Genomic DNA, 24,858 nt, shown 5'->3' on the forward strand with positions numbered 1-24,858 from the left:
GGACTCCAAGTTACTGGACGTTGTCAGAGCATTAAAAATATATATTGCAAGGACAGCTGGAGTCAGAAAATCTGACTCGTTGTTTATATTGTATGCACCCAACAAGATGGGTGCTCCTGCGTCTAAGCAGACGATTGCTCGTTGGATCTGTAGCACAATCCAACTTGCACATTCTGTGGCAGGCCTGCCACAGCCTAAATCTGTAAAGGCCCACTCCACAAGGAAGGTGGGCTCATCTTGGGCGGCTGCCCGAGGGGTCTCGGCATTACAACTTTGCCGAGCAGCTACGTGGTCAGGGGAGAACACGTTTGTAAAATTTTACAAATTTGATACTCTGGCTAAGGAGGACCTGGAGTTCTCTCATTCGGTGCTGCAGAGTCATCCGCACTCTCCCGCCCGTTTGGGAGCTTTGGTATAATCCCCATGGTCCTTTCAGGAACCCCAGCATCCACTAGGACGATAGAGAAAATAAGAATTTACTTACCGATAATTCTATTTCTCGTAGTCCGTAGTGGATGCTGGGCGCCCATCCCAAGTGCGGATTATCTGCAATAATTGTACATAGTTATTGTTAACTAATTCGGGTTATTGTTTAGGAAGCCATCTTTCAGAGGCTCCTCTGTTATCATACTGTTAACTGGGTTTGATCACAAGTTGTACGGTGTGATTGGTGTGGCTGGTATGAGTCTTACCCGGGATTCAAAATTCCTCCCTTATTGTGTACGCTCGTCCGGGCACAGTACCTAACTGAGGCTTGGAGGAGGGTCATGGGGGGAGGAGCCAGTGCACACCACCTGATCGGAAAGCTTTACTTTTTGTGCCCTGTCTCCTGCGGAGCCGCTATTCCCCATGGTCCTTTCAGGAACCCCAGCATCCACTACGGACTCCGAGAAATAGAATTATCGGTAAGTAAATTCTTATTTTTTCCTCTTATGGTCCAGTTGGTTTCACTTGCAGTTAGGTTATGAGACTTGGGGGGAGGGGGGGATCAAAACGGCAGGGTATCGCGATTAGTGACTAATCACAAATTGGACCCGCGATCATGCGTAAACACATGGGGGTAAATTTACTAAGATGGGAGTTCTATTTGAGATGGGATGTTGTCCATAGCAACCAATCAGATTCCATGTATTATCTCCTAGAAGGTGCTAGATAAAATAAGAATTTACTTACCGATAATTCTATTTCTCGTAGTCCATAGTGGATGCTGGGGACTCCGTAAGGACCATGGGGATTAGCGGCTCCGCAGGAGACTGGGCACAAAAGTAAAGCTTTAGGACTACCTGGTGTGCACTGGCTCCTCCCCCTATGACCCTCCTCCAAGCCTCAGTTAGATTTTTGTGCCCGAACGAGAAGGGTGCAATCTAGGTGGCTCTCCTGAGCTGCTTAGAGTAAAAGTTTAAATTAGGTTTTTTATTTTCAGTGAGTCCTGCTGGCAACAGGCTCACTGCATCGAGGGACTAATGGGAGAAGAAGCGAACTCACCTGCGTGCAGAGTGGATTGGGCTTCTTAGGCTACTGGACATTAGCTCCAGAGGGACGATCACAGGCCCAGCCATGGATGGGTCCCAGAGCCGCGCCGCCGTCCCCTTACAGAGCCAGAAGAGGTCCGGAAAATCGGCGGCAGAAGACGTCCTGTCTTCAATAAGGTAGCGCACAGCACCGCAGCTGTGCGCCATTGCTCTCAGCACACTTCACACTCCGGTCACTGAGAGTGCAGGGCGCTGGGGGGGGCGCCCTGAGACGCAATAAAAATACCTTAGATGGCAAAAAATACATCACATATAGCTCCTGGGCTATATGGATGCATTTAACCCCTGCCAGAATACATAGAAAAACGGGCGATAGGCTCCGCCCCCTTATCGGCGGCCTTATCTCAGCACACTGGCGCCATTTTCCCTCACAGCTCCGTTGGAGGGAAGCTCCCTCGCTCTCCCCTGCAGTCACTACACTACAGAAAGGGTTAAAAAAGAGAGGGGGGGCACTGATTACGCGCAGTATTAAAGATATAACAGCTATAAGGGGAAAAACACTTATATAAGGTTATCCCTGTGTATATATATAGCGTTCTGGTGTGTGCTGGCAAACTCTCCCTCTGTCTCCCCAAAGGGCTAGTGGGGTCCTGTCCTCTACCAGAGCATTCCCTGTGTGTGTGCTGTGTGTCGGTACGTTTGTGTCGACATGTATGAGGAGAAAAATGATGTGGAGACGGAGCAGATTGCCTGTAATAGTGATGTCACCCCCTAGGGGGTCGACACCTGAGTGGATGAACTGTTGGAAATTACGTGACAGTGTCAGCTCTGTATAAAAGACAGTGGTTGACATGAGACAGCCGGCTACTCAGCTTGTGCCTGTCCAGACGTCTCATAGGCCGTCAGGGGCTCTAAAGCGCCCGTTACCTCAGATGGCAGATATAGACGCCGACACGGATACTGACTCCAGTGTCGACGGTGAAGAGACAAATGTGATTTCCAGTAGGGCCACATGTTACATGATTGAGGCAATGAAAAATGTTTTACACATTTATGATAAACGAGTACCACCAAAAAGGGGTATTATGTTCGGTGAGGAAAAACTACCTGTAGTTTTCCTGAATCTGAGAAATTAAATGAGGTGTGTGATGATGCGTGGGTTTCCCCCGATAACAACTGATAATTTCTAAAATGTTATTGGCATTATATCCTTTCCCGCCAGAGATTAGGGTGCGTTGGGAAACACCCCCTAGGGTGAATAAAGCGCTCACACGCTTGTAAGGGCTCTACCCTCTCCTGAGATGGCCGCCCTTAAGGATCCTGCTGATAGAAAGCAGGAGGGTATCCTAAAATGTATTTACACACATACTGGTGTTATACTGCGACCAGCAATCGCCTCAGCCTGGATGTGCAGTGCTGGGTTGGCGTGGTCGGATTCCCTGACTGAAAATATTGATACCCTAGATAGGGACAGTATATTTTTGCCTATAGAGCATTTAAAAGATGCATTTCTATATATGCGTGATGCACAGCGGAATATTTGCCGACTGGCATCAAGTCTAAGTGCGTTGTCCATTTCTACCAGTAGAGGGTTATGGACACGACAGTGGTCAGGTGATGCGTATTTCAAACGGCATTTGGAAGTATTACCTTATTAAGGGGAGGAGTTATTTGGGGTCGGTCTTTCAGACCTGGTGGCCACGGCAACAGCTGGGAAATCCACGTTTGTACCCCAGGTCGCCTCTCAACATGAGAAGACGCCGTATTATCAGGCGCAGTCTTTTCGTGGACAAGCGGGCAAAAGGTTCCTCATTTCTGCCCGTGACAGAGGCAGAGGAAAAAGGCTGCAGAAATCAGCCAGTTCCCAGGAACAGAAACCCTCTCCCGCCTCTGCCAAGCCCTCAGTATGACGCTGGGGCTTTACAAGCAGAATCAGGCACGGTGGGGGCCCGTCTCAATGAATTTCAGCGCGCAGTGGGCTCACTCGCAAGTAGACCCCTGGATCCTTCAGGTGATATCTCAGGGGTACAAATTGGAATCCGAGACGTCTCCCCCTCGCCGTTTCCTAAAGTCGGCTTTACCGAGGTCTCCTTCTAACAGGGAGACAGTTTTGGAAGCCATTCACAAGCTGTATTCCCAGCAGGTGATAATCAAGGTACCCCTCCTGCAACAGGGAACGGGGTATTATTCCACACTGTTGTGGTACCGAAGCCGGACGGCTCGGTGAGACCGATTCTAAATCTAAAATCTTGAACACTTACATACAGAGGTTCAAATTCAAGATTGAGTCACTCAGAGCAGTGATTGCGAACCTGGAAGAAGGGGACTACATGATGTCTCGGGACATCAAGGAGGCTTACCTTCATGTTCAAATTTACCCTTCTCACCAAGGGTACCTCAGGTTTATGGTACAGAACTGTCACTATCCGTTCAGACGCTGCCGTATGGATGGTCCACGGCACCCCGGGTCTTTACCAAGGTAATGGCCGAAATGATGATATTCCTTCGAAGGAAGGGAATTTTAGTTATCCCTTACTTGGACGATTCCCTGATAAGGGTAAGATCCAGGGAACAGTTGGAGGTCGGTGTAGCACTATCTCAGGTAGTGTTGCGGCAGCACGATTGGATTCTCAATATTCCAAAATCGCAGCTGGTTCCGACGACTCGTCTTCTGTTCCTAGGGATGATCCTGGACACAGTCCAGAAAAAGGTGTTTCTCCCGGAGGAGAAAGCCAGGGAGTGTTCCGAGCTAGTCAGGAACCTCCTAAAACCGAGCCAAGTCTCAGTGCATCAATGCACAAGGGTTCTGGAAAAAATGGTGGCTTCCTACGAAGCAATCCCATTCGGCAGATTCCACGCAAGAACTTTCCAGTGGGACCTGCTGGACAAATGGTCCGGGTCGCATCTTCAGATGCATCAGCGGATAACCCTGTCACCAAGAACAAGGGTGTCCCTCCTGTGGTGGTTGCAGAGTGCTCATCTTCTAGAGGGCCGCAGATTCGGCATTCAGGACTGGGTCCTGGTGACCACGGATGCCAGCCTGCGAGGCTGGGGAGCAGTCACACAGGGAAGGATTTTCCAGGGCTTATGGTCAAGCCTGGAGACATCACTTCACATAAATATCCTGAAGCTAAGGGCCATTTACAATGCTCTAAGCTTAGCAAGACCTCTGCTTCAAGGTCAGCCGGTGTTGATCCAGTCGGACAACATCACGGCAGTCACCCACGTAAACAGACAGGGTGGCACAAGAAGCAGGAGGGTAATGGCAGAAGCTGCAAGGATTTTTCGCTGGGCGGAAAATCATGTGATAGCACTGTCAGCAATTCCGGGAGTGGACAACTGGAAGCAGACTTCCTCAGCAGACACGACCTCCACCCGGGAGAGTGGGGACTTCACCCAGAAGTCTTCCACACGATTATAAACCGTTGGGAAAAACTCGACAGGTATTGCGCCAGGTCAAGGGACCCTCAGGCAATAGCTGTAGACGCTCTGGTAACACCGTGGGTGTACCAGTCAGTGTATGTGTTCCCTCCTCTGCCTCTCATACCCAAGGTACTGAGATTGATAAGATGGAGAGGAGTAAGCACTATATTCGTGGCTCCGGATTGGCCAAGAAGGACTTGGTAACCGGAACTTCAAAAGATGCTCACGGAGGATCCGTGGCCTCTACCTCTAAGAAGGGACCTGCTTCAGCAAGGACCCTGTCTGTTCCAAGACTTACCGCGATTGCGTTTGACGGCATGGCGGTTGAACGCCGGATCCTGAAGGAAAAAAGGCATTCCGGATGAGGTCATCCCTATCCTGATCAAAGCCAGGAAGGATGTAACCGCAAAACATTATCACCGCATTTGGCGAAAATATGTTGCGTGGTGCGAGGCCAGTAAGGCCCGACGGAGGAAATTCAACTGGGTCGATTCCTACATTTCCTGCAAACAGGAGTGTGTTTGGGCCTGAAATTGGGGTCCATTAAGGTTTAAATTTCGGCCCTGTCAATTTTCTTCCAAAAAGAACTAGCTTCAGTCCCTGAAGTTCAGACGTTGTAAAAGGGGTACTGCATATACAGCCTCCTTTTGTGCCTCCAGTGGCACCTTGGGATCTCAATGTAGTTTTTGGGTTCCAAAAAAAAAAAAAAAGTCACATTGGTTTGAACCACTTAAATCTGTGGAGTTAAAATATCTCACATGGGAAGTGGCCATGCTGTTGGCCCTGGCCTCAGCCAGGCGCGTGTCAGAATTGGCGGCTATATCCTGTAAAAGCCCTTATCTGATTTTCCATTCGGATAGGGCGGAATTGAGGACTCGTCCTCAGTTTCTCCCTAAGGTGGTTTCAGCGTTTCACCTGAACCAACCTATTGTGGTGCCTGCGGCTACTAGGGACTTGGAGGACTCCAAGTTGCTAGACGTTGTCAGGGCCCTGAAAATATATGTTTCCAGGACGGCTGGAGTCAGAAAATCTGACTCGCTGTTTATCCTGTATGCACCCAACAAGCTGGGTGCTCCTGCTTCTAAGCAGACTATTGCTCGTTGGATTTGTAGTACAATTCAGCTTGCACATTCTGTGGCAGGCCTGCCACAGCCAAAAATCTGTAAATGCCCACTCCACAAGGAAGATGGGCTCATCTTGGGCGGCTGCCCGAGGGGTCTCGGCTTTACAACTTTGCCGAGCAGCTACTTGGTCAGGAGCAAATACGTTTGTAAAGTTCTACAAAATTGATACCCTGGCTGAGGAGGACCTGGAGTTCTCTCAATTGGTGCTGCAGAGTCATCCGCACTCTCCCGCCCGTTTGGGAGCTTTGGTATAATCCCCATGGTCCTTTCGGAGTCCCCAGCATCCACTAGGACGTCAGAGAAAATAAGAATTTACTTACCGATAATTCTATTTCTCATAGTCCGTAGTGGATGCTGGGCGCCCATCCCAAGTGCGGATTGTCTGCAATACTTGTACATAGTTACAAAAATCGGGTTATTATTGTTGTGAGCCATCTTTTCAGAGGCTCCTCTGTTATCATGCTGTTAACTGGGTTCAGATCACAGGTTGTACGGTGTGATTGGTGTGGCTGGTATGAGTCTTACCCGGGATTCAAAATCCTTCCTTATTGTGTACGCTCGTCCGGGCACAGTATCCTAACTGAGGCTTGGAGGAGGGTCATAGGGGGAGGAGCCAGTGCACACCAGCTAGTCCTAAAGCTTTACTTTTGTGCCCAGTCTCCTGCGGAGCCGCTATTCCCCATGGTCCTTTCGGAGTCCCCAGCATCCACTACGGACTATGAGAAATAGAATTATCGGTAAGTAAATTCTTATTTTCTCTAACGTCCTAAGTGGATGCTGGGGACTCCGTAAGGACCATGGGGAATAGCGGCTCCGCAGGAGACTGGGCACATCTAAAGAAAGCTTTAGGACTAACTGGTGTGCACTGGCTCCTCCCCCTATGACCCTCCTCCAAGCCTCAGTTAGATTTCTGTGCCCGACGAGAAGGGTGCACACTAGGGGCTCTCCTGAGCTTCTTAGTGAACGTTTTAGTTAGGTTTGTTATTTTCAGTGAGACCTGCTGGCAACAGGCTCACTGCATCGAGGGACTAAGGGGAGAAGAAGCGAACTCACCTGCGTGCAGAGTGGATTGGGCTTCTTGGCTACTGGACATTAGCTCCAGAGGGACGATCACAGGTCCAGCCTGGATGGGTCCCGGAGCCGCGCCGCCGGCCCCCTTACAGAGCCAGAAGAGCGAAGAGGTCCGGAAAAATCGGCGGCAGAAGACGTTCCTGTCTTCAATAAGGTAGCGCACAGCACTGCAGCTGTGCGCCATTGCTCTCAGCACACTTCATACTCCGGTCACTGAGGGTGCAGGGCGCTGGGGGGGGGCGCCCTGAGACGCAATAAAACATGACAGAAATACCTTACATGGCGAAAAATGCATCACATATAGCTCCTGGGCTATATGGATGCATTTAACACCTGCCAGAATATACAAAAAACCGGGAGATAGGCTCCGCCCCCTTTTCGGCGGCCTTATCTCCTCAGCACACTGGCGCCATTTTCCCTCACAGCTCAGTTGGAGGGAAGCTCCCTGGCTCTTCCCTGCAGACAGAAAGGGTTAAAAAAAAGACAGGGGGGCACTAATTAGGCGCAGTATTAAAACATACAGCAGCTATAAGGGGAAAAACACTTATATAAGGTTATCCCTGTATATATATAGCGCTCTGGTGTGTGCTGGCATACTCTCCCTCTGTCTCCCCAAAGGGCTAGTGGGGTCCTGTCCTCTATCAGAGCATTCCCTGTGTGTGTGCTGTGTGTCGGTACGTTGGTGTCGACATGTATGAGGAGAAAAATGATGTGGAGACGGAGCAGAGTGTCTGTAACGGTGATGTCACCCCCTAGGGGGTCGACACCTGAGTGGATGTACTGTTGAAAATTACGTGACAGTGTCAGCTCTATATAAAGGTTGACATGAGACAGCCGGCTACTCAGCTTGTGCCTGTCCAGACGTCTCATAGGCCGTCAGGGGCTCTAAGCGGCCGTTACCTCAGATGGCAGATACAGACGCCGACACGGATACTGACTCCTGTGTCGACGGTGAAGAGACAACCGTGATTTCCAGTAGGGCCACACGTTACATGATTGAGACAATGGAAAATGTTTTTATACGTTTCTGATAATACGAGTACCACCAAAAAAGGGGTATTATGTTCGGTGAGGGAAAAACTACCTGTAGTTTTCCTGAATCTGAGAAATAAAATGAGGTGTGTGATGATGCGTGGGTTTCCCCCCGATAACAATTAATAATTTCTTAAAAAGTATTGGCTGCATACCCTTTCCCGCCAGAGGTTAGGATGCGTTGGGAAACACCCCCTAGGGGGGATAAGGCGCTCACACGCTTGTAAGAACAAGGGCTCTACCCTCTCATGAGATGGCCGCCCTTAAGGATCCTGCTGATAGAAAGCAGGAGGGTATCCAAAAAAGGTATTTACACACATACTGGTGTTATACTGCGACCAGCTATCGCCTCAGCCTGGAGGTGCAGTGCTGGGTTGGCATGGTCGGATTCCCTGACTGGAAATATTGATATCCTAGATAAGCATAGTATATTATTGCCTATAGAGCATTTAAAAGATGCATTTCTATATATGCATGATGCACAGCGGAATAATTGCCGACTGGCATCAAGTATAAGTGCGTTGTCCAAGTCTACCAGTAAAATGGGCAGGTGATGCGGATTCCAAACGGCATTTGGAAGTATTGCCTTTGAAAGGGGACATTTGGGGTCGGTCTTTTAGACCTGGTGGCCACGGCAACAGCTGGGAAATCCACGTTTGTACCCCAGGTCGCCTCTCAAAATAAGACGCCGTATTATCAGGCGCAGTCCTTTGTTGGCAAGCGGACAAAAGGTTCCTCTTTTCTGCTCATGACAGAGGGAGAGGAAAAAGGCTGCAGAGATCAGCCAGTTCCCAGGAACAGAAACCCTTTCCCGCCTCTGCCAAGCCCTCAGTATGACGCTAGGGCTTTACAAGCTCAGGCACGGTGGGGGCCCGTTCTCAATGAATTTCAGTGCGCAGTGGGCTCACTCGCAAGTAGACCCCTGGATCCTTCAGGTAATATCTCAGGGGTACATATTGGAATTCGAGACGTCTCCCCCTCGCCGTTTCCAAAAGTCGGCTTTACCGACGTCTCCCTCTGACAGGGAGGCAGTTTTGGAAGCCATTCACAAGCTGTATTCCCAGCAGGTGATAATCAAGGTACCCCTCCTGCAACAGGGAACGGGGTATTATTCCACACTATTGTGGTACCGAAGCCGGACGGCTCGGTGAGACCGATTCTAAAATCTAAAATCTTTGAACACTTACATACAGAGGTTCAAATTCAAGATTGAGTCACTCAGAGCAGTGATTGCGAACCTGGAGGAAGGGGACTACATGATGTCTCGGGACATCAAGGATGCTTACCTTCATGTCAAAATTTACCCTTCTCACCAAGGGTACCTCAGGTTATGGTACAGAACTGTCACTATCAGTTCAGACGCTGCCGTAGGGATGGTCCACGGCACCCCGGGTCTTTACCAAGGTAATGGACGAAATGATATCCCTTCGAAGGAAGGGAATTTTAGTTATCCCTTACTTGGACGATTCCCTGATAAGGGTAAGATCCAGGGAACAGTTGGAGGTCGGTGTAGCACTATCTCAGGTAGTGTTGCGGCAGCACGATTGAGTTCTCAATATTCCAAAATCGCAGCTGGTTCCGACGACTTGTCTTCTGTTTCCTAGGGATGATCCTGGACACAGTCCAGAAAAAAGGTGTTCTCCCGGAAGAGAAAGCCAGGGAGTTATCCGAGCTAATCAGGAACCTCCTAAAACCGAACCAAGTCTCAGTGCATCAATGCACAAGGGTTCTGGGAAAAAATGGTGGCTTCCTACGAAGCAATCCCATTCGTTAGATTCCACGCAAGAACTTTCCAGTGGAACCTACTGGACAAATGGTCCGGGTCGCATTTTCAGATGCATCAGCGGATAACCCTGTCACCAAGGACAAGGGTATCCATCCTGTGGTGGTTGCAGAGTGCTCATCTTCTAGAGGGCCGCAGATTCGGCATTCAGGACTGGGTCCTGGTGACCACGGATGCCAGCCTGCGAGGCTGGGGAGCAGTCACACAGGGAAGGAATATCCAGGGCTTAGGGTCAAGCCTGTATACATCACTTCACATAAATATCCTGAAGCTAAGGGCCATTTACAATGCTCTAAGCTTAGCAAGACCTCTGCTTCAAGGTCAGCCGGTGTTGATCCAGTCGGACAACATCATGGCAGTCACCCACGTAAACAGACAGGGTGGCACAAGAAGCAGGAGGGCAATGGCAGAAGCTGCAAGGATTCTCCGCTGGGCGGAAAATCATGTAATAGCACTGTCAACAGTATTCATTCCGGGAGTGGACAACTGGGAAGCAGACTTCCTCAGCATGACCTCCACCCGGGAGAGTGGGGACTTCACCCAGAAGTCGTCCACATGATTAAAAAACTCGACAGGTGGGGCGTGGCCACGGCAGCAACGGAGTAGGGAGCGGATCTCGGGAGCTCCCCGAACAAACTTCTCCTGTTACCCATCCTGACCCTCCTGGTGAGCCTGCCCGGGCTGCATACCTCCCCTGTTCTGCCGTGCGATCCGGGACGCCGTTTGTCGCGGTCTCCGGGACTCGAGGGACGGCGCCGGCTGACTTCCGGCCCTGCGGCCTAGCCCTCCTCTGCATCCCCGGCCTCGATTTCGGCGCCCTCGGCCGCGGAAAACAGCGGAGCTCGAGCGACGGGACAATAACACCTACAAGCACCCTAAAAAGCCTGGGGGGTGGAAGGTGCCTCTCCTCTCCTAGATAGGCTGAGGCCCGGAGCTCTAATACCCGGAGAAGAGGAGAAAAATAAAAGGTACTTCTGGGGAAGGGGAAAAGACACTGCGGCCATTTTGTGAGAAGGGAAACTGATCTACATGCTTGAAAGGGCTGCTCTCATCTGTGCTGCCCAGTGATCTATTTATGCACACAAGATCTGTTTACCACACTCTGATCTCTCCTACTACTACTATCCTAATAACTATGCTAATACCTACCTGAGATTGGAGACGAAGTCAGCTATTTATATTGCACGGCCCTTCCAATATAACATACAGGAACTGCACATAGATCAGATCTGCCTACATTGCTGTGCTGCATCATTCTCCCACAGTGTACTACGTACCATCATCCTACTTTATCACTCTGACATATTTACTGGACGCGGTTGATTCCCGCCACTGATTATACGTGGCCTGGCTGCATCCATTATCTTGCTTCAACCCTATACTATAACATTATTCTGGGAAGAGTGTGACTGGTCCCGCTCAACATGGTGGGAGGCGGCCGGAGTGCGGCCGCGGCCAAACTTGAAAAATTCACCAGACAACCCAACTCTAGGGCTGCACCGGCTCCCTCTCATGAAGCCTCTCCAATACATTCGACCTCCCCTCCTGAGACAGCGGCTAATTCCCGGGAGGCAGTGGGGGCGCCGTCTATCCAACAAGTGCTCGAGGCTATAGCCGGCAGTGAACAACGTCTCTCCGATAAGATGGAAAAGGTGCAGTGCGATCTCTCCTTGCTCCGCCAAGATGTACAACGTATCCGAGAGCGAGTGGGTGAGGCGGAGACACGGGTCTCCAACCTGGAAGATTTATGTGGCCCCCTTAAGCAGTCTGTATCTGTGGTGACCCAGCAGGTCTCCTCACTTCAAACCAAGCTCTTAGACATGGAGGGACGGCTGCGTAGGAACAACGTCAGATTCGTAGGCCTGCCTGAAAAGGAAGAGGGTTCGCAGCCGGAGGAATTTCTTGAATCCTGGCTTAAAGAACTGTATGGCGCTGAGTCCTTTACGGCCCATTTTACGGTGGAGCGAGCACATAGGATACCGTCTCGCCCTTTACCCCCAGGTGCTCCTCCTCGCACCTTCATCGCTAAATTCCTGCACTATAAAGACCGTGACTCAGTTCTCCGTTTAGGTCGCACGAAGGGCCCGCTGGTCCGCAATGGAATCAAGGTATCGGCCTTCCCGGACTTTGCCGCAGACGTTCAGAAGGACCGTGCCCAGTTTATTCCCATCAAAAGACGGCTGCGAGACCTCAACATTTCATATTCCATGCTGTTTCCCTCGAGGCTCCGAGTCGTGGCGGATGGGGAGATCAAGTTTTTCAACTCCCCTAGAGAGGCGGCCCAGTGGCTGGACAGATATGCACCGGGTGCTCGGCAACTGGCTCCGGACTGATCTCCTATGAAAACAGCCCGGGACTTGGTCTACCGAAGGCTTGATCATGGTTCGGGGAGCCCCCCCTCTTTGCATTGGTGGCTCAAGACTTGCACGGCCAAGCGGCGTTGGTCAGAGAAGGTTGGAGGTTCAGTTGAGAATCTAGCCTTCCTAGCGCTTGGTAGTTAGCTTGATTGTTCGGGATATAAGTATGCCGAAGTTTGGGGTGGTATACGGGGAGGGAATGGTTAATTGGGAAGCTGCTAGTTGCGCCTCCTTTTGCTGTTTTTGGGGTTTTATTTTTTTCTTTAGTTTCTTATTTTTCTTATTTAAGTATTTACTGAGGCAAGGATGTTTTATATTCAGATGCTATGGCTTACAACGCAGGGCTCATACACGTCATGTTTTGTGGGTGTTGATAATGCCTATACTCAAAATGTATTCTGGGAGAGATCCATCCGGGAGGTGTATAGAGCTTATAGGGGGTTATGATTAATCTGAAAATTCTGGCATGGAATGTTCGAGGTCTGAATAACAACATCAAACGTTCCTTGGTACTTAATATGATTAAGAAATATGACCCGGATATTGCATGCCTCAGCGAGACCCACTTGGAGGGACATAGGTTACTGTCCTTACGACGGGCCTGGGTGGGCTGGGCATATCATGCCTCCCACTCCTCCTTTTCTAGAGGTGTCTCCGTACTGATTAAAAAGACAGTGCAGTTCGAGTTGATATCACTTAAAACTGACCCGTATGGAAGATATGTATTTATAGAGTGTAAGCTGAACTCCCAGCCATATTACATCTTAGCAGTGTATGTCCCCCCCCCCGTTCTCATATAATGTGCTGCAACAAGCTGCGTCCTTCATAGCCCCCTCCCCTAATACCCCAGTGATTTGCTTGGGGGATTTTAATAACGTCCTGGATCTGTCTATAGACCGATGGCACTCCCCACAGGCTGCGCTGGTGGGAGGAGGTCCTACCAAGTTTGCGGATTTTTTGAATACTTTGCAATGGGTAGATGTGTGGCGACTTCGTCATCCCGCGGTTCGTCAGTTCTCCTGCTTCTCCAGCACTCATGGCTCCTTCTCCAGAATTGACCTGATGCTGGTGTCCCCTACCCTAGTCCCTAGGATAGTTGACGTCCACTACGAGGCTCGAGGGGTTTCCGACCACTCCCCTCTGATGATGACTCTTGCTGTGGAAAGTCAGAGGGGGCACTCCTATTGGAAATTGCACCCCTCTTGGCTGACCCAGCTGGGGGACTGCAGTGACCTGGAGACTCAATGGGAGGGGTACTTTGGCGACAATGTAGGGTCTGCCCCGGGTACAGTAGTTTGGGACTCGTTTAAGGCGTTTTTGAGAGGTTCATATATTGGACGCATAGCGGCTCATAAAATGGCCTCTAGGGAGAGAGAACAGGCCCTTGAAAAAGATGCTAGGGACTTAGAGTCCCAATATTTGGCTGACAGCGCCCCCGCGACAAAGACACGATGGCTGACGGCTCAGTCAGTTTGGTTGGCCCACCTGTCCGATAGAAACTCTCGCTCCCTTCTTTTTAAAGCTACTAATATATATATGCAGGCTGATAGGACGGGGGGCCTCCTGGCCCGTCTTATACATTACGATCGTCCTGGCACCACGATCACCCAAATGTCCGGAGCGGATGGCTCTCTTGTAGACACCACACCGGACATTGCGCTGTTATTTCGATCTTACTTCTCTGAGGTTTATAATTCACAGCTGCAGCGCTCCACTTCGGATCTTTCATGCTACATGGGGGGTGTTCCGCTGCCCACACTCTCCTCTGAGGCCTGCGAGCTGCTGGAGGCACCTTTAACGCTAGAGGAGGTGACTGCGGCCATTGGTATGTCCCCTAATGGCAAGGCTCCGGGATGTGACGGAATTCCCTCTGAGGTATACAAGAATCATATTGATTTTTTTGGCCCCAGGCTGCATGCCCTGTACTTAGATATATTTGCCAATAACGATCTCCCCCCCTCCATGTCAGAGGCAGTCATAATAGTGATTCCAAAACCCGGTAAAGACCCTAAATCTCTGGACTCCTATAGGCCGATTTCCCTGATTCCCACCGATGCCAAGATCCTGGCAAAGATATTGGCAATACGGCTCAACTCAGTGATAACCTCCCTAATTCACCCGGACCAGACTGGCTTCATGCCAGGAAAGTCCACGTCCATCAATTTACGTAGACTATATACCATTCTACAGCTCCCGCACGGACCCCCTTCTGACTCGGCTGTGGTCTCGCTGGACGCGGCCAAGGCCTTTGACAGCATTGAGTGGGCTTATTTGTGGGAGGTGTTGGCTCGTATGGGATTTGGACCCAATTATATAAAATGGATTAAACTAATGTATCAACATCCAACTGCCAGGATCTTGGTGAACGGTTATGTGTCCCCATCTTTTCAATTGACCCGAGGTACTAGGCAGGGTTGCCCCCTATCCCCTACGCTGTTTGCCTTGGCCATCGAGCCCCTGGCATGCTTGATTAGATCGCACCCGGACATTGTGGGAATATGTACAGGTTCACGTGAAGATAGGATAGCTCTATATGCCGATGACATGTTGTTGTTTTTGCAGGATTACACCAGGTCGATGCCCATCCTGCTGCGTGTGATAGAAAGCTTTGGAGATCATTCGGGCCTTAGAATTAACTGGCCTAAATCATACATTATGCCAGTCATAGGCCCCCCTCCTACTGTTCCCGGAATCCCCCTGCCTTTGAGTTGGACGGTACAATTTAAGTACCTTGGAATCCAAATAACTAATGACCCTTCTCATTTTGTCCCCCTGAATCTGGATCCGACCACGCAGTGGGTCATGGGCAAAATTAAGACTTGGTGTAAGCTTCCACTAACGGTCTCTGGCAGGGTTAATCTCATTAAAATGATTATACTCCCCAAACTCCTGTATATTATTCTCCAATCCCCGGTGTATATCTATCCAACATTCTTTAGAAAATTGAATAGCGTTCTGTCCTCACTGATCTGGGCTAATAAAAGACCTAGGATACAGCTAAATACCCTTACCAGACAGAGATCTGACGGCGGCCTGGCTCTACCTAACTTTCAGATATATTACTTCGCTGCTCAGCTGACTCATATCACTACATGGGCACAAAACTTGGAGACAGACTCTTTGCATTATGAGTTTATCCGTTGTTACTTTCCCTACCTCTCTCCTATGCAGGTGTTACTGAGTGGGAGCATAGCTAGGTTTCTTCCCCCTATCATTTTTCAGGCCCTAAAGATTTGGCGGGCCCTGAGAGACCTCTTGAGATATGACGACCTAGACCCGGATACCCCCTTGTGGTACTCTGACTGGCTCCCTGAACTGCATACACTTGAGGGACGGGAGGTTTGGGCCCCTAGATCGGTGATATCTGTCTCTCAACTCTATCTAGATAATACATTAAAATCCTTTCAACAACTGAGGGATGAGTTTGACCTACCCAATTCCTACTTCTTCAGATACCTCCAGCTTCGTCATGCCCTCCAGACCCAATTTGCTGAATCACCTCCGCGAATCCTCCCATTTCCCATCAAGACATTTGTGACCACTTTGGGTCAGGCTAAGATGGTCTCACTTGCGTATGGATATCTTCTTACCAAGATCCATGCGGACCCTTTGACGCGTCTCCGTGGAAAGTGGGAGGAGGATTTGGGTCTAATAGATGAGGAGGACTGGGCCCTCGCTTTAGAATACCCTGCTAAGGTTACCAAGTCCCTTAGATATCAGCAGATTCAATTCTTCATTTTACACAGAACATATATGACTCCAGCTAGACTGGCTGCGTTTGGGACGGGCAGATCTAATCTCTGTCCTAAGTGTGGGGGGGCGGTGGGAACATACTGGCATCTAGTGTGGGACTGCCCGAGGTTGAGGGTGTTCTGGTCGGGGGTCGGGTCAATTCTGGAGAGTACGGGAGTGCCTGGCGGACTGCTTACCCCACAATTCTGTATATTGGGAATGGGGTGCCTTGCTCCTGAGTCTGTTTCAAGGGGTCTCTATGCTCTAAATGTATGTGCCTTGGCTAAGGTTTGCATTGCAAGAATGTGGATGGCCCCCAAAGGTCCGTTAATATCCGCACTAAAGGCCTTAATTAATGACACTATAATTAAGGAAAGATACATCTACATGAAGCAAGGTGCATCAGCTAAGTTTGAAAGAGTTTGGTCTCCATGGCTAGATTCCCCCCACTCTCATCTTGTTCCCCAAATATAGTAGACACTGAAGTGCAGGCATGTCCATAACCTAATGTGCCTGATGCCTACTGAGACGACGACGGCTGGGCCCTGCGAGCCCATATACTTATTTATGTGTATGACTAATGGAGCCCTGAATCAAAATCTCCTTCTCAATTTTGCCTCCCTTGCCCTTTCTTTGGTTGTTTGTTATTTTCTTATAGTTTTGGTTGCGGGTTTAAATATTAAAAAATAATGAAGACTAATATAGCTGGTCGCGGACTTTGTAGATCATGACAGTCTGAACATTAGGAAATCCTAATATACATCCTTATTGAAAATATTCTGATATCCCATTGATGTTAGATATGTGTAAAACATGGCTGTAATTCAATATGAATGGATGTAATGTTTGCGATATGATTTTGTTCTACAGTGTCTGTACCTTACTCTCCAGACTACTGAATAAAAATTACTTTATTAAAAAAAAAACTCGACAGGTATTGCGCCAGGTCAAGAGACCCTCAGGCAATAGTTGTAGACGCTCTGGTAACACCGTGGGTGTACCAGTCAGGGTATGTGTTCCCTCCTCTGCCTCTCATACCCAAGGTACTGAGATTGATAAGATGGAGAGGAGTAAGCACTATATTCGTGGCTCCGGATGGGCCAAAAAGGACTTGGTAACCGGAACTTCAAGAGAGGCTCACGGAGGATCCGTGGCCTCTACCTCTAAGAAGGGACTTGCTCCAGCAAGGACCCTGTCTGTTCCAAGACGTACCGCGGCTGCGTTTGACGGCATGGCGGTTGAACACCGGATCCTGAAGGAAAAAAGGCATTCCGGATGAAGTCATCCCTATCCTGATCAAAAGCCAGGAAGGATGTAACCGCAAAAACATTATCACCGCAATTGGCGAAAATATGTTGCGTAGTGCGAGGCCAGTAAGGCCCGACGGAGGAAATTCAACTGGGTCGATTCCTACATTTCCTGCAAACAGGAGTGTCTATGGGCCTGAAATTGGGGTCCATTAAGGTTCAGTTTTCGGCCCTGTCAATTTTCTTCCAAAAAAGAACTAGCTTCAGTCCCTGAAGTTTAGACGTTTGTAAAAGGGGTACTGCATGTACAGCCTCCTTTTGTGCCTCCAGTGGCAATTTGGGATCTCAATATAGTTTGGGTTCCAAAAGTCACATTGGTTTGAACCACTTAAATCTGTGGAGTTAAAATATCTCACATGGAAAGTGGTCATGCTGTTGGCCCTGGCCTGGGCCAGGCGCGTGTCAGGATTGGCGGCTTTATCCTGTAAAAGCCCTTATCTGATTTTCCATTCGGACAGGGCGGAATTGAGGACTCGTCCTCAGTTTCTCCCTAAGGTGGTTCCAGCGTTTTCACCTGAACCAACCTATTGTGGTGCCTGCGGCTACTAGGGACTTGGAGGAATCCAAGTTGCTGGATGTTGTCAGGGCCCTAAAAATATGTTCCAGGACGGCTGGAGTCAGGAAATCTGACTCGCTGTTTATCCTGTATGCACCCAACATGCTGGGTGCTCCTGCTTCTAAGCAGACTATTGCTCGTTGGATTTGTAGTACAATTCAGCTTGCACATTCTGTGGCAGGCCTGCCACAGCTAAAATCTGTAAAAGCCCGTTCCACAAGGAAAGTGGGCTCATCTTGGGCGGCTGCCCGAGGGGTCTCGGCTTTACAACTTTGCCGAGCAGCTACTTGGTCAGGGGCAAACACGTTTGCTAAATTCTACAAATTTGATACCCTGGCTGAGGAGGACCTGGAGTTCTCTCATTCGGTGCTGCAGAGTCATCCGCACTCTCCCGCCCGTTTGGGAGCTTTGGTATAATCCCCATGGTCCTTACGGAGTCCCCAGCATCCACTTAGGACGTTAGAGAAAATAAGAATTTACTTACCGATAATTCTATTTCTCGTAGTCCGTAGTGGATGCTGGGCGCCCATCCCAAGTGCGGATTGTCTGCAATACTTGTACATAGTTATTGTTACAAAAATCGGGTTATTATTGTTGGGAGCCATCTTTTCAGAGGCTCCTCTGTTATCATACTGTTAACTGGGTTCAGATCACAAGTTATACGGTGTGATTGGTGTGGCTGGTATGAGTCTTACCCGGGATTCAAAATCCTTCCTTATTGTGTACGCTCGTCCGGGCACAGTTTCCTAACTGAGGCTTGGAGGAGGGTCATAGGGGGAGGAGCCAGTGCACACCAGTTAGTCCTAAAGCTTTCTTTAGATGTGCCCAGTCTCCTGCGGAGCCGCTATTCCCCATGGTCCTTACGGAGTCCCCAGCATCCACTACGGACTACGAGAAATAGAATTATCGGTAAGTAAATTCTTATTTTTTTTATTTTCAGGCAGGATCCATGCCAAGCGTATTTCTGGAGTCAAGCTGATCTTCTATGATCTACGCGGGGAGGGCATGAAGCTGCAGGTCATGGCAAACTCCAAGTAAGTGACGTGTGACGCACCTGTGTCTTTAGAGATCTAGATGGACAGTGGTTGTATTGGCTACCCCGTGGCGTGGGTATACGGAGGAGGATTTTATCCCTGTGTATTTACATAGATCATTTTTAGTACAGGTTGAGTATCCCTTATCCAAAATGCTTGGGCCCAGAGGTATTTTGGATATGGGATTTTTCCATATTTTGGAATAATTACATACCATAATGAGATATCATGGTGATCGGACCTAAATCTAAGCACAGAATGCATTTATGTTACATATACACCTTATACACACAGCCTGAAGGTCATTTTAGCCAATATTTTTTATAACTTTGTGCATTAAACAAAGTGTGTCTACATTCACACATTTCATTTATGTTTCATATACACCTTATACACACAGCCTGAAGGTAATTTAATACAATATTATTAATAACTTTGTGTATTAAACAAAGTTTGTGTACATTGAGCCACAGAAAACAAAGGTTTCACTATCTCACTCTCACTCAAAAAAGTCCGTATTTCTGAATATTTGGATATGGGATACTCAACCTGTAGTAGTTCTAATGTCAAATAATATAATTGCGGCTGTTTGCCATCTAGTATATTGGATGGATACATAAAATACTTGATTAGGGTAAATGTACATAGTGGTAAGTTTGAACCAACAAGTAACCAGCTCAATATGGCGGTATCCTGAGCAGTACAGTATTAAGGGTCTAATTCAGACCTGATCGTAGATGTGCTAAATTTAGTACATCTATGATCAGTCACACAGACATGCGGGGGGACGCCCAGCACACGGCTAGTCCGCCCCGCATGTCAGACCCGACCCCCCCGCACAAGAACAAAAGCATCGCACAGTGGTGATTCTTTTGTACTGGAAGAGTACCTCCCTACCAGCGCAGCTCCTGCGTGCTGGCAGGAGCTACTCTTGTCGCTGTGATGGTCGTTGCGGCTGCGTGTAACGTCACGCAGCTGCGGCGGCCCGCCACCAACGGTCCGGGCACGCCCCCACTCGCCCAATGACTGCCTCTGCCTGTCAATCATATATCATATATAATGAGATAGCCGTCGGCGTTCTGGCATGCGCACTTCAGCCCGGATCGCCTGCTGTGGGAAAACGCTTTTCACACAGCACCGATCAGGTCTGAATTAGCCCCCCAAGTCTTTATTAAAGGAGCAGTAAGTTATGCGTCAGAGGCGTGTCCTCTGTTTCAGCGTCTCGTGAGTATTGCAGCAGTTAAATGACCACCTCCTTGCTCCGAGTTCATGTTAGATGCTGCATGTAGGAATATACGTAATATGCGGTGTTCCGGTGAGGGGTAGAAAATGTTCCGTTCTCTATTACTTGCCACTTGACCATTTGATTTGTTTTTCCGACTGTAGATTTTACAAATCTGAGGAAGACTTTATAGCGGTCAATAACAAGCTACGCCGTGGGGACATTATCGGAGTGAGAGGGAACCCTGGGAAAACCAAAAAGGGAGAGCTGAGCATTATACCTGTGGAGATCACCCTCCTGTCGCCCTGTCTGCACATGTTACCTCACCTGCACTTTGGGCTGAAAGACAAGGTATAGTGAGAAGGCACTGCTCCTGTGTGTTGCATGGAACGTGTTGTCGGTCCACAGCGTGTACATATCACACACTACGCTCTTGATGGGAAGTGCATTCTTCTCATGGTATATTATCGCCCTATCATATTATAATCTTCCTGATTCCTTAATATTCTTACCTCTTTCTTATTAGAAGGCTTAAGACTTAGAGGCTAATTCAGGACGGATGGCAAATTGCGGAGTTTTTGCGCAGGGGGCCCTACTGCGCATGGATCTACATTTTCTGCGGGGTCCTGCAGAAAATGCGTTCGCCTCTGCCTGTCAACCAGGCTGAGGCGGGGTGCGAGGGGGACGGCAACGCTCCGTTTTCAGGGAGGAAACGGATCGTTGCAGGGGCGGGGCAACCGAACGGTGGGCTGTGCGGCGCAAACGGGGGCGTGTTGGGGGCACGGTCACGGCGGCTGCGTGACGTCACACGCAGCCGCCACGACAGGTAAAATGCCGCCGGGACTCCTGCTGCCGCAGCTAAGCTACGCAGGCAGTAGTCAACCTTAGTTTCTGCTGATAAGCAGAAATTGCGAGGCGTACGCAATTTCTGCTTGTAGCAGGGGGGAGGCGCCGGTCAGCATGCGTGCAAAAGGATAGCAAATTCTGCTGATTAGCAGCATCTGCTATCTTTACTGAATTGGCCCCTTAGTGTGCGGGTTCAACCACCATCTTAGAGGTTCTTTTTACATTTTTATTTTTTTTTATCTTTAGATAGATATCTCTGACAGTAACACACGTCAACATGCTTAATTGAATATTAAGGACAATTAATGACTTCTAATTTAATATTTGTACATTTTGAACCTACAATTTAATACGTAGAGAAGAAGCCATTATTCGTATATGGATATACACTTTATTTTCCAGGAGACCAGATTCCGTCAGCGGTACCTGGACCTCATTCTCAATGACTATGTGCGACAGAAGTTTATTGTCCGAGCAAAGATGATCACCTACCTCCGCAAATTTCTGGATGACTTAGGGTTCCTTGAGGTAGCCACCTATTATTTTGTGGCCCCTACGGATTGTTTTGGTGACGGATTACGCTTCATATCTATTGCTTCATTTGTTGGCAGATTGAAACGCCGATGATGAACATAATTCCTGGAGGAGCCGTCGCCAAACCGTTCATTACTCACCACAATGAGCTAGACATGGACCTGTACATGAGAATCGCCCCGGAACTGTATCACAAGGTAATGACTCTTATGTCTGTGATCCAAGGGCGGCCGCTAAGCAGAATCTAATGGCTGATCTGTGCGTTTCAGATGCTGGTGGTCGGTGGCATTGATCGTATTTATGAGGTTGGCAGACAATTCAGAAATGAAGGCATAGACTTGACCCACAACCCAGAGTTCACGACCTGTGAATTCTACATGGCCTATGCGGACTACAATGACGTCATACAGATCACGGAGAAGCTGCTCTCAGGTGAGTGCAAAGAGGGCAAGAAATGCAATCCTGTCTCGTGGCAAATGGTGTCGCTGCTTGTTTATTCTTACATGCTTCCTCAATGATAGTGGTAGTGTACAGTGTGTTATGTTGTGTCACATTGCTGAGTATGGTAGTAGTAACACTGACTGTGTAGTGTACAGTGTGTGGTGTTGTCACATTGCTGAGTGCAGGAGTAGTAACACTGACTGTGTAGTGTACAGTATGCGATGTTGTGTCTAAGGCCGGGCATGTCATTAGAATAAGTATTGAGGTTTATATGCGGTGGGTGGCGTGGAGTGTAAATCACAGAGTACATTCACAGCACTCCATAACTTATATCCAGGTGAGTGCGTTGTGTTTATACACTAGTTAATATCTATACAGATGAGATAATAAGTGGCACATGGAGGGTGAAGAGGAGGAGGAGGAGGGGGGTGAAGAGGAGGAGGAGGAGGAGGGGGGTGAAGAGGAGGAGGAGGGGGGTGAAGAGGAGGAGGAGGGGGGTGAAGAGGAGGAGGAGGGGGGTGAAGAGGAGGAGGAGGGGGGTGAAGAGGAGGAGGGGGGTGAAGAGGAGGAGGAGGAGGAGGGGGGTGAAGAGGAGGAGGAGGGGGGTAAAGAGGAGGAGGAGGAGGGGGGTAAAGAGGAGGAGGAGGAGGGGGGTAAAGAGGAGGAGGAGGGGGGTGAAGAGGAGGAGGAGGAGGGGGGTGAAGAGGAGGAGGAGGAGGAGGGGGGTGAAGAGGAGGAGGAGGGGGGTGAAGAGGAGGAGGAGGAGGGGGGTGAAGAGGAGGAGGAGGAGGGGGGTGAAGAGGAGGAGGAGGAGGAGGGGGGTGAAGAGGAGGAGGAGGAGGGGGGTGAAGAGGAGGAGGAGGAGGGGGGTGAAGAGGAGGAGGAGGAGGAGGAGGGTGAAGAGGAGGAGGAGGAGGGGGGTGAAGAGGAGGAGGAGGAGGGGGGTGAGGAGGAGGAGGAGGGGGGTGAAGAGGAGGAGGAGGGGGGTAAAGAGGAGGAGGAGGAGGGGGGTAAAGAGGAGGAGGAGGAGGGGGGGTAAAGAGGATGAGGAGGAGGGGGGTAAAGAGGAGGAGGAGGAGGAGGGGGGTAAAGAGGAGGAGGAGGGGGGTAAAGAGGAGGAGGAGGGGGGTGAAGAGGAGGAGGAGGAGGGGGGTGAAGAGGAGGAGGAGGAGGGGGGTGAAGAGGAGGAGGAGGAGGGGGGTGAAGAGGAGGAGGAGGAGGGGGGTGAAGAGGAGGAGGAGGAGGGGGGTGAAGAGGAAGAGGAGGAGGAGGAGGGGGGTGAAGAGGAGGAGGAGGGGGGTAAAGAGGAGGAGGAGGAGGGGGGTAAAGAGGATGAGGAGGAGGAGGAGGGGGGTAAAGAGGAGGAGGAGGAGGGGGGTAAAGAGGAGGAGGAGGGGGGTGAAGAGGAGGAGGAGGAGGGGGGTGAAGAGGAGGAGGAGGAGGGGGGTGAAGAGGAGGAGGAGGAGGGGGGTGAAGAGGAGAGGAGGAGGAGGAGGGGGGTGAAGAGGAGGAGGAGGGGGGTGAAGAGGAGGAGGAGGGGGGTGAGAGGAGGAGGAGGAGGGGGGTGAAGAGGAGGAGGAGGAGGGGGGTGAAGAGGAGGAGGAGGAGGGGGGTGAAGAGGAGGAGGAGGGGGGGTGAAGAGGAGGAGGAGGGGGGTTGAGAGGAGGAGGAGGGGGGTGAAGAGGAGGAGGTGGAGGAGGAGGGGGGGTGAGAGGAGGAGGAGGGGGGGGGTGAAGAGGAGGTGGGGGGGGTGAGAGGAGGAGGAGGAGGGGGGGTGAGAGGAGGTGGGAGGTGGGGGGAGGAGGAGGAGGGGGGTGAAGAGGAGGAGGAGGAGGGGGGTGATGAGGAGGAGGAGGAGGTGGGGGGTGAAGAGGAGGTGGAGGAGGAGGGGGGTGAAGAGGAGGAGGAGGGGGGTGAAGAGGAGGAGGAGGGGGGGGGGTGAAGAGGAGGAGGGGGAGGGGGGTGAAGAGGAGGGGGAGGGGGGGTGAAGAGGAGGTGGAGGGGGGTGTAGAGGAGGAGGGGGAGGGTGAAGAGGAGGAGGGGGAGGGGGGTGAGAGGGGGAGGGGGGTGTGAGAGGAGGAGGGGGGTGAAGGAGGAGGAGGAGGGGGAGGGGGGTGAAGAGGAGGTGGGGGAGGGTGAAGTGGTGGAGGGGGGTGGGGGGTGAAGAGGAGGAGGAGGGGGGTGAGAGGAGGAGGGGGTGGGGGGTGAAGAGGAGGTGGGGGGGGTGTGATGTGGAGGTGGGGTGGGGGGTGAAGAGGAGGTGGAGGGGGGTGAAGTGGAGGAGGAGGAGGGGGGGTGAAGAGGTGGAGGGGGGGTGAAGAGGTGGAGGTGAGGAGGAGGGGGGGTGAAGAGGTGGAGGTGGAGGAGGAGGGGGGTGATGAGGAGGTGGGGGGGTGAAGAGGAGGAGGAGGAGGGAGGAGGGGGGTGAAGAGGAGGAGGAGGAGGAGGGGGGTGAAGAGGAGGAGGTGGAGGGGGGTGAGAGGAGGAGGTGGGGGGTGAAGAGGAGGAGGAGGAGGGGGGTGAAGAGGAGGTGGAGGAGGAGGGGGGTGAGAGGAGGTGGAGGAGGGGGGTGATGAGGAGGAGGGGGGTGAAGAGGAGGAGGGGGGTGAAGTGGAGGAGGGGGGTGTAGGAGGTAGGAGGAGGAGGAGGGGGGTGAAGAGGAGGAGGAGGTGGGGGGTGAGAGGTGGAGGAGGAGGGGGGTGAAGAGGAGGAGGAGGGGGGTGGTGAAGAGGAGGAGGGGGGTGAAGTGGAGGAGGGGGGTGAAGTGGAGGAGGGTGAGGAGGATGGTGGAGGGTGAGGAGGAGGAGGGAGGAGGGTGAAGAGGAGGGAGGGAGTGTGGAGGGGTGGAAGAGGAGGAGGAGGGGGTGGTAGAGGAGGAGGTGGAAGGAGGGGTGAGGAGGGGGGAGGTGGGTAAGAGGAGGAGG

The 24,858-nt window shown here is 50.7% G+C and overlaps 1 protein-coding gene across 1 annotated transcript in view; it reads left to right on the forward strand.

Annotated features, from left to right (window-relative positions):
- The window catches only part of KARS1 (lysyl-tRNA synthetase 1), a 42,479-nt gene that overhangs the window by 12,587 nt on the left and 5,034 nt on the right, over positions 1-24,858 (forward strand). The window contains exons 4-8 of the mRNA XM_063944273.1: positions 18,798-18,891; positions 20,278-20,464; positions 21,362-21,487; positions 21,571-21,690; positions 21,763-21,940. Coding sequence (XP_063800343.1) covers positions 18,798-18,891; positions 20,278-20,464; positions 21,362-21,487; positions 21,571-21,690; positions 21,763-21,940 — 705 coding nt within the window. The remainder of the gene's footprint in view (positions 1-18,797; positions 18,892-20,277; positions 20,465-21,361; positions 21,488-21,570; positions 21,691-21,762; positions 21,941-24,858) is intronic.

Source organism: Pseudophryne corroboree, chromosome 11 (assembly GCF_028390025.1).
Source record: "Pseudophryne corroboree isolate aPseCor3 chromosome 11, aPseCor3.hap2, whole genome shotgun sequence".
Lineage (NCBI taxonomy): Eukaryota > Metazoa > Chordata > Amphibia > Anura > Myobatrachidae > Pseudophryne > Pseudophryne corroboree.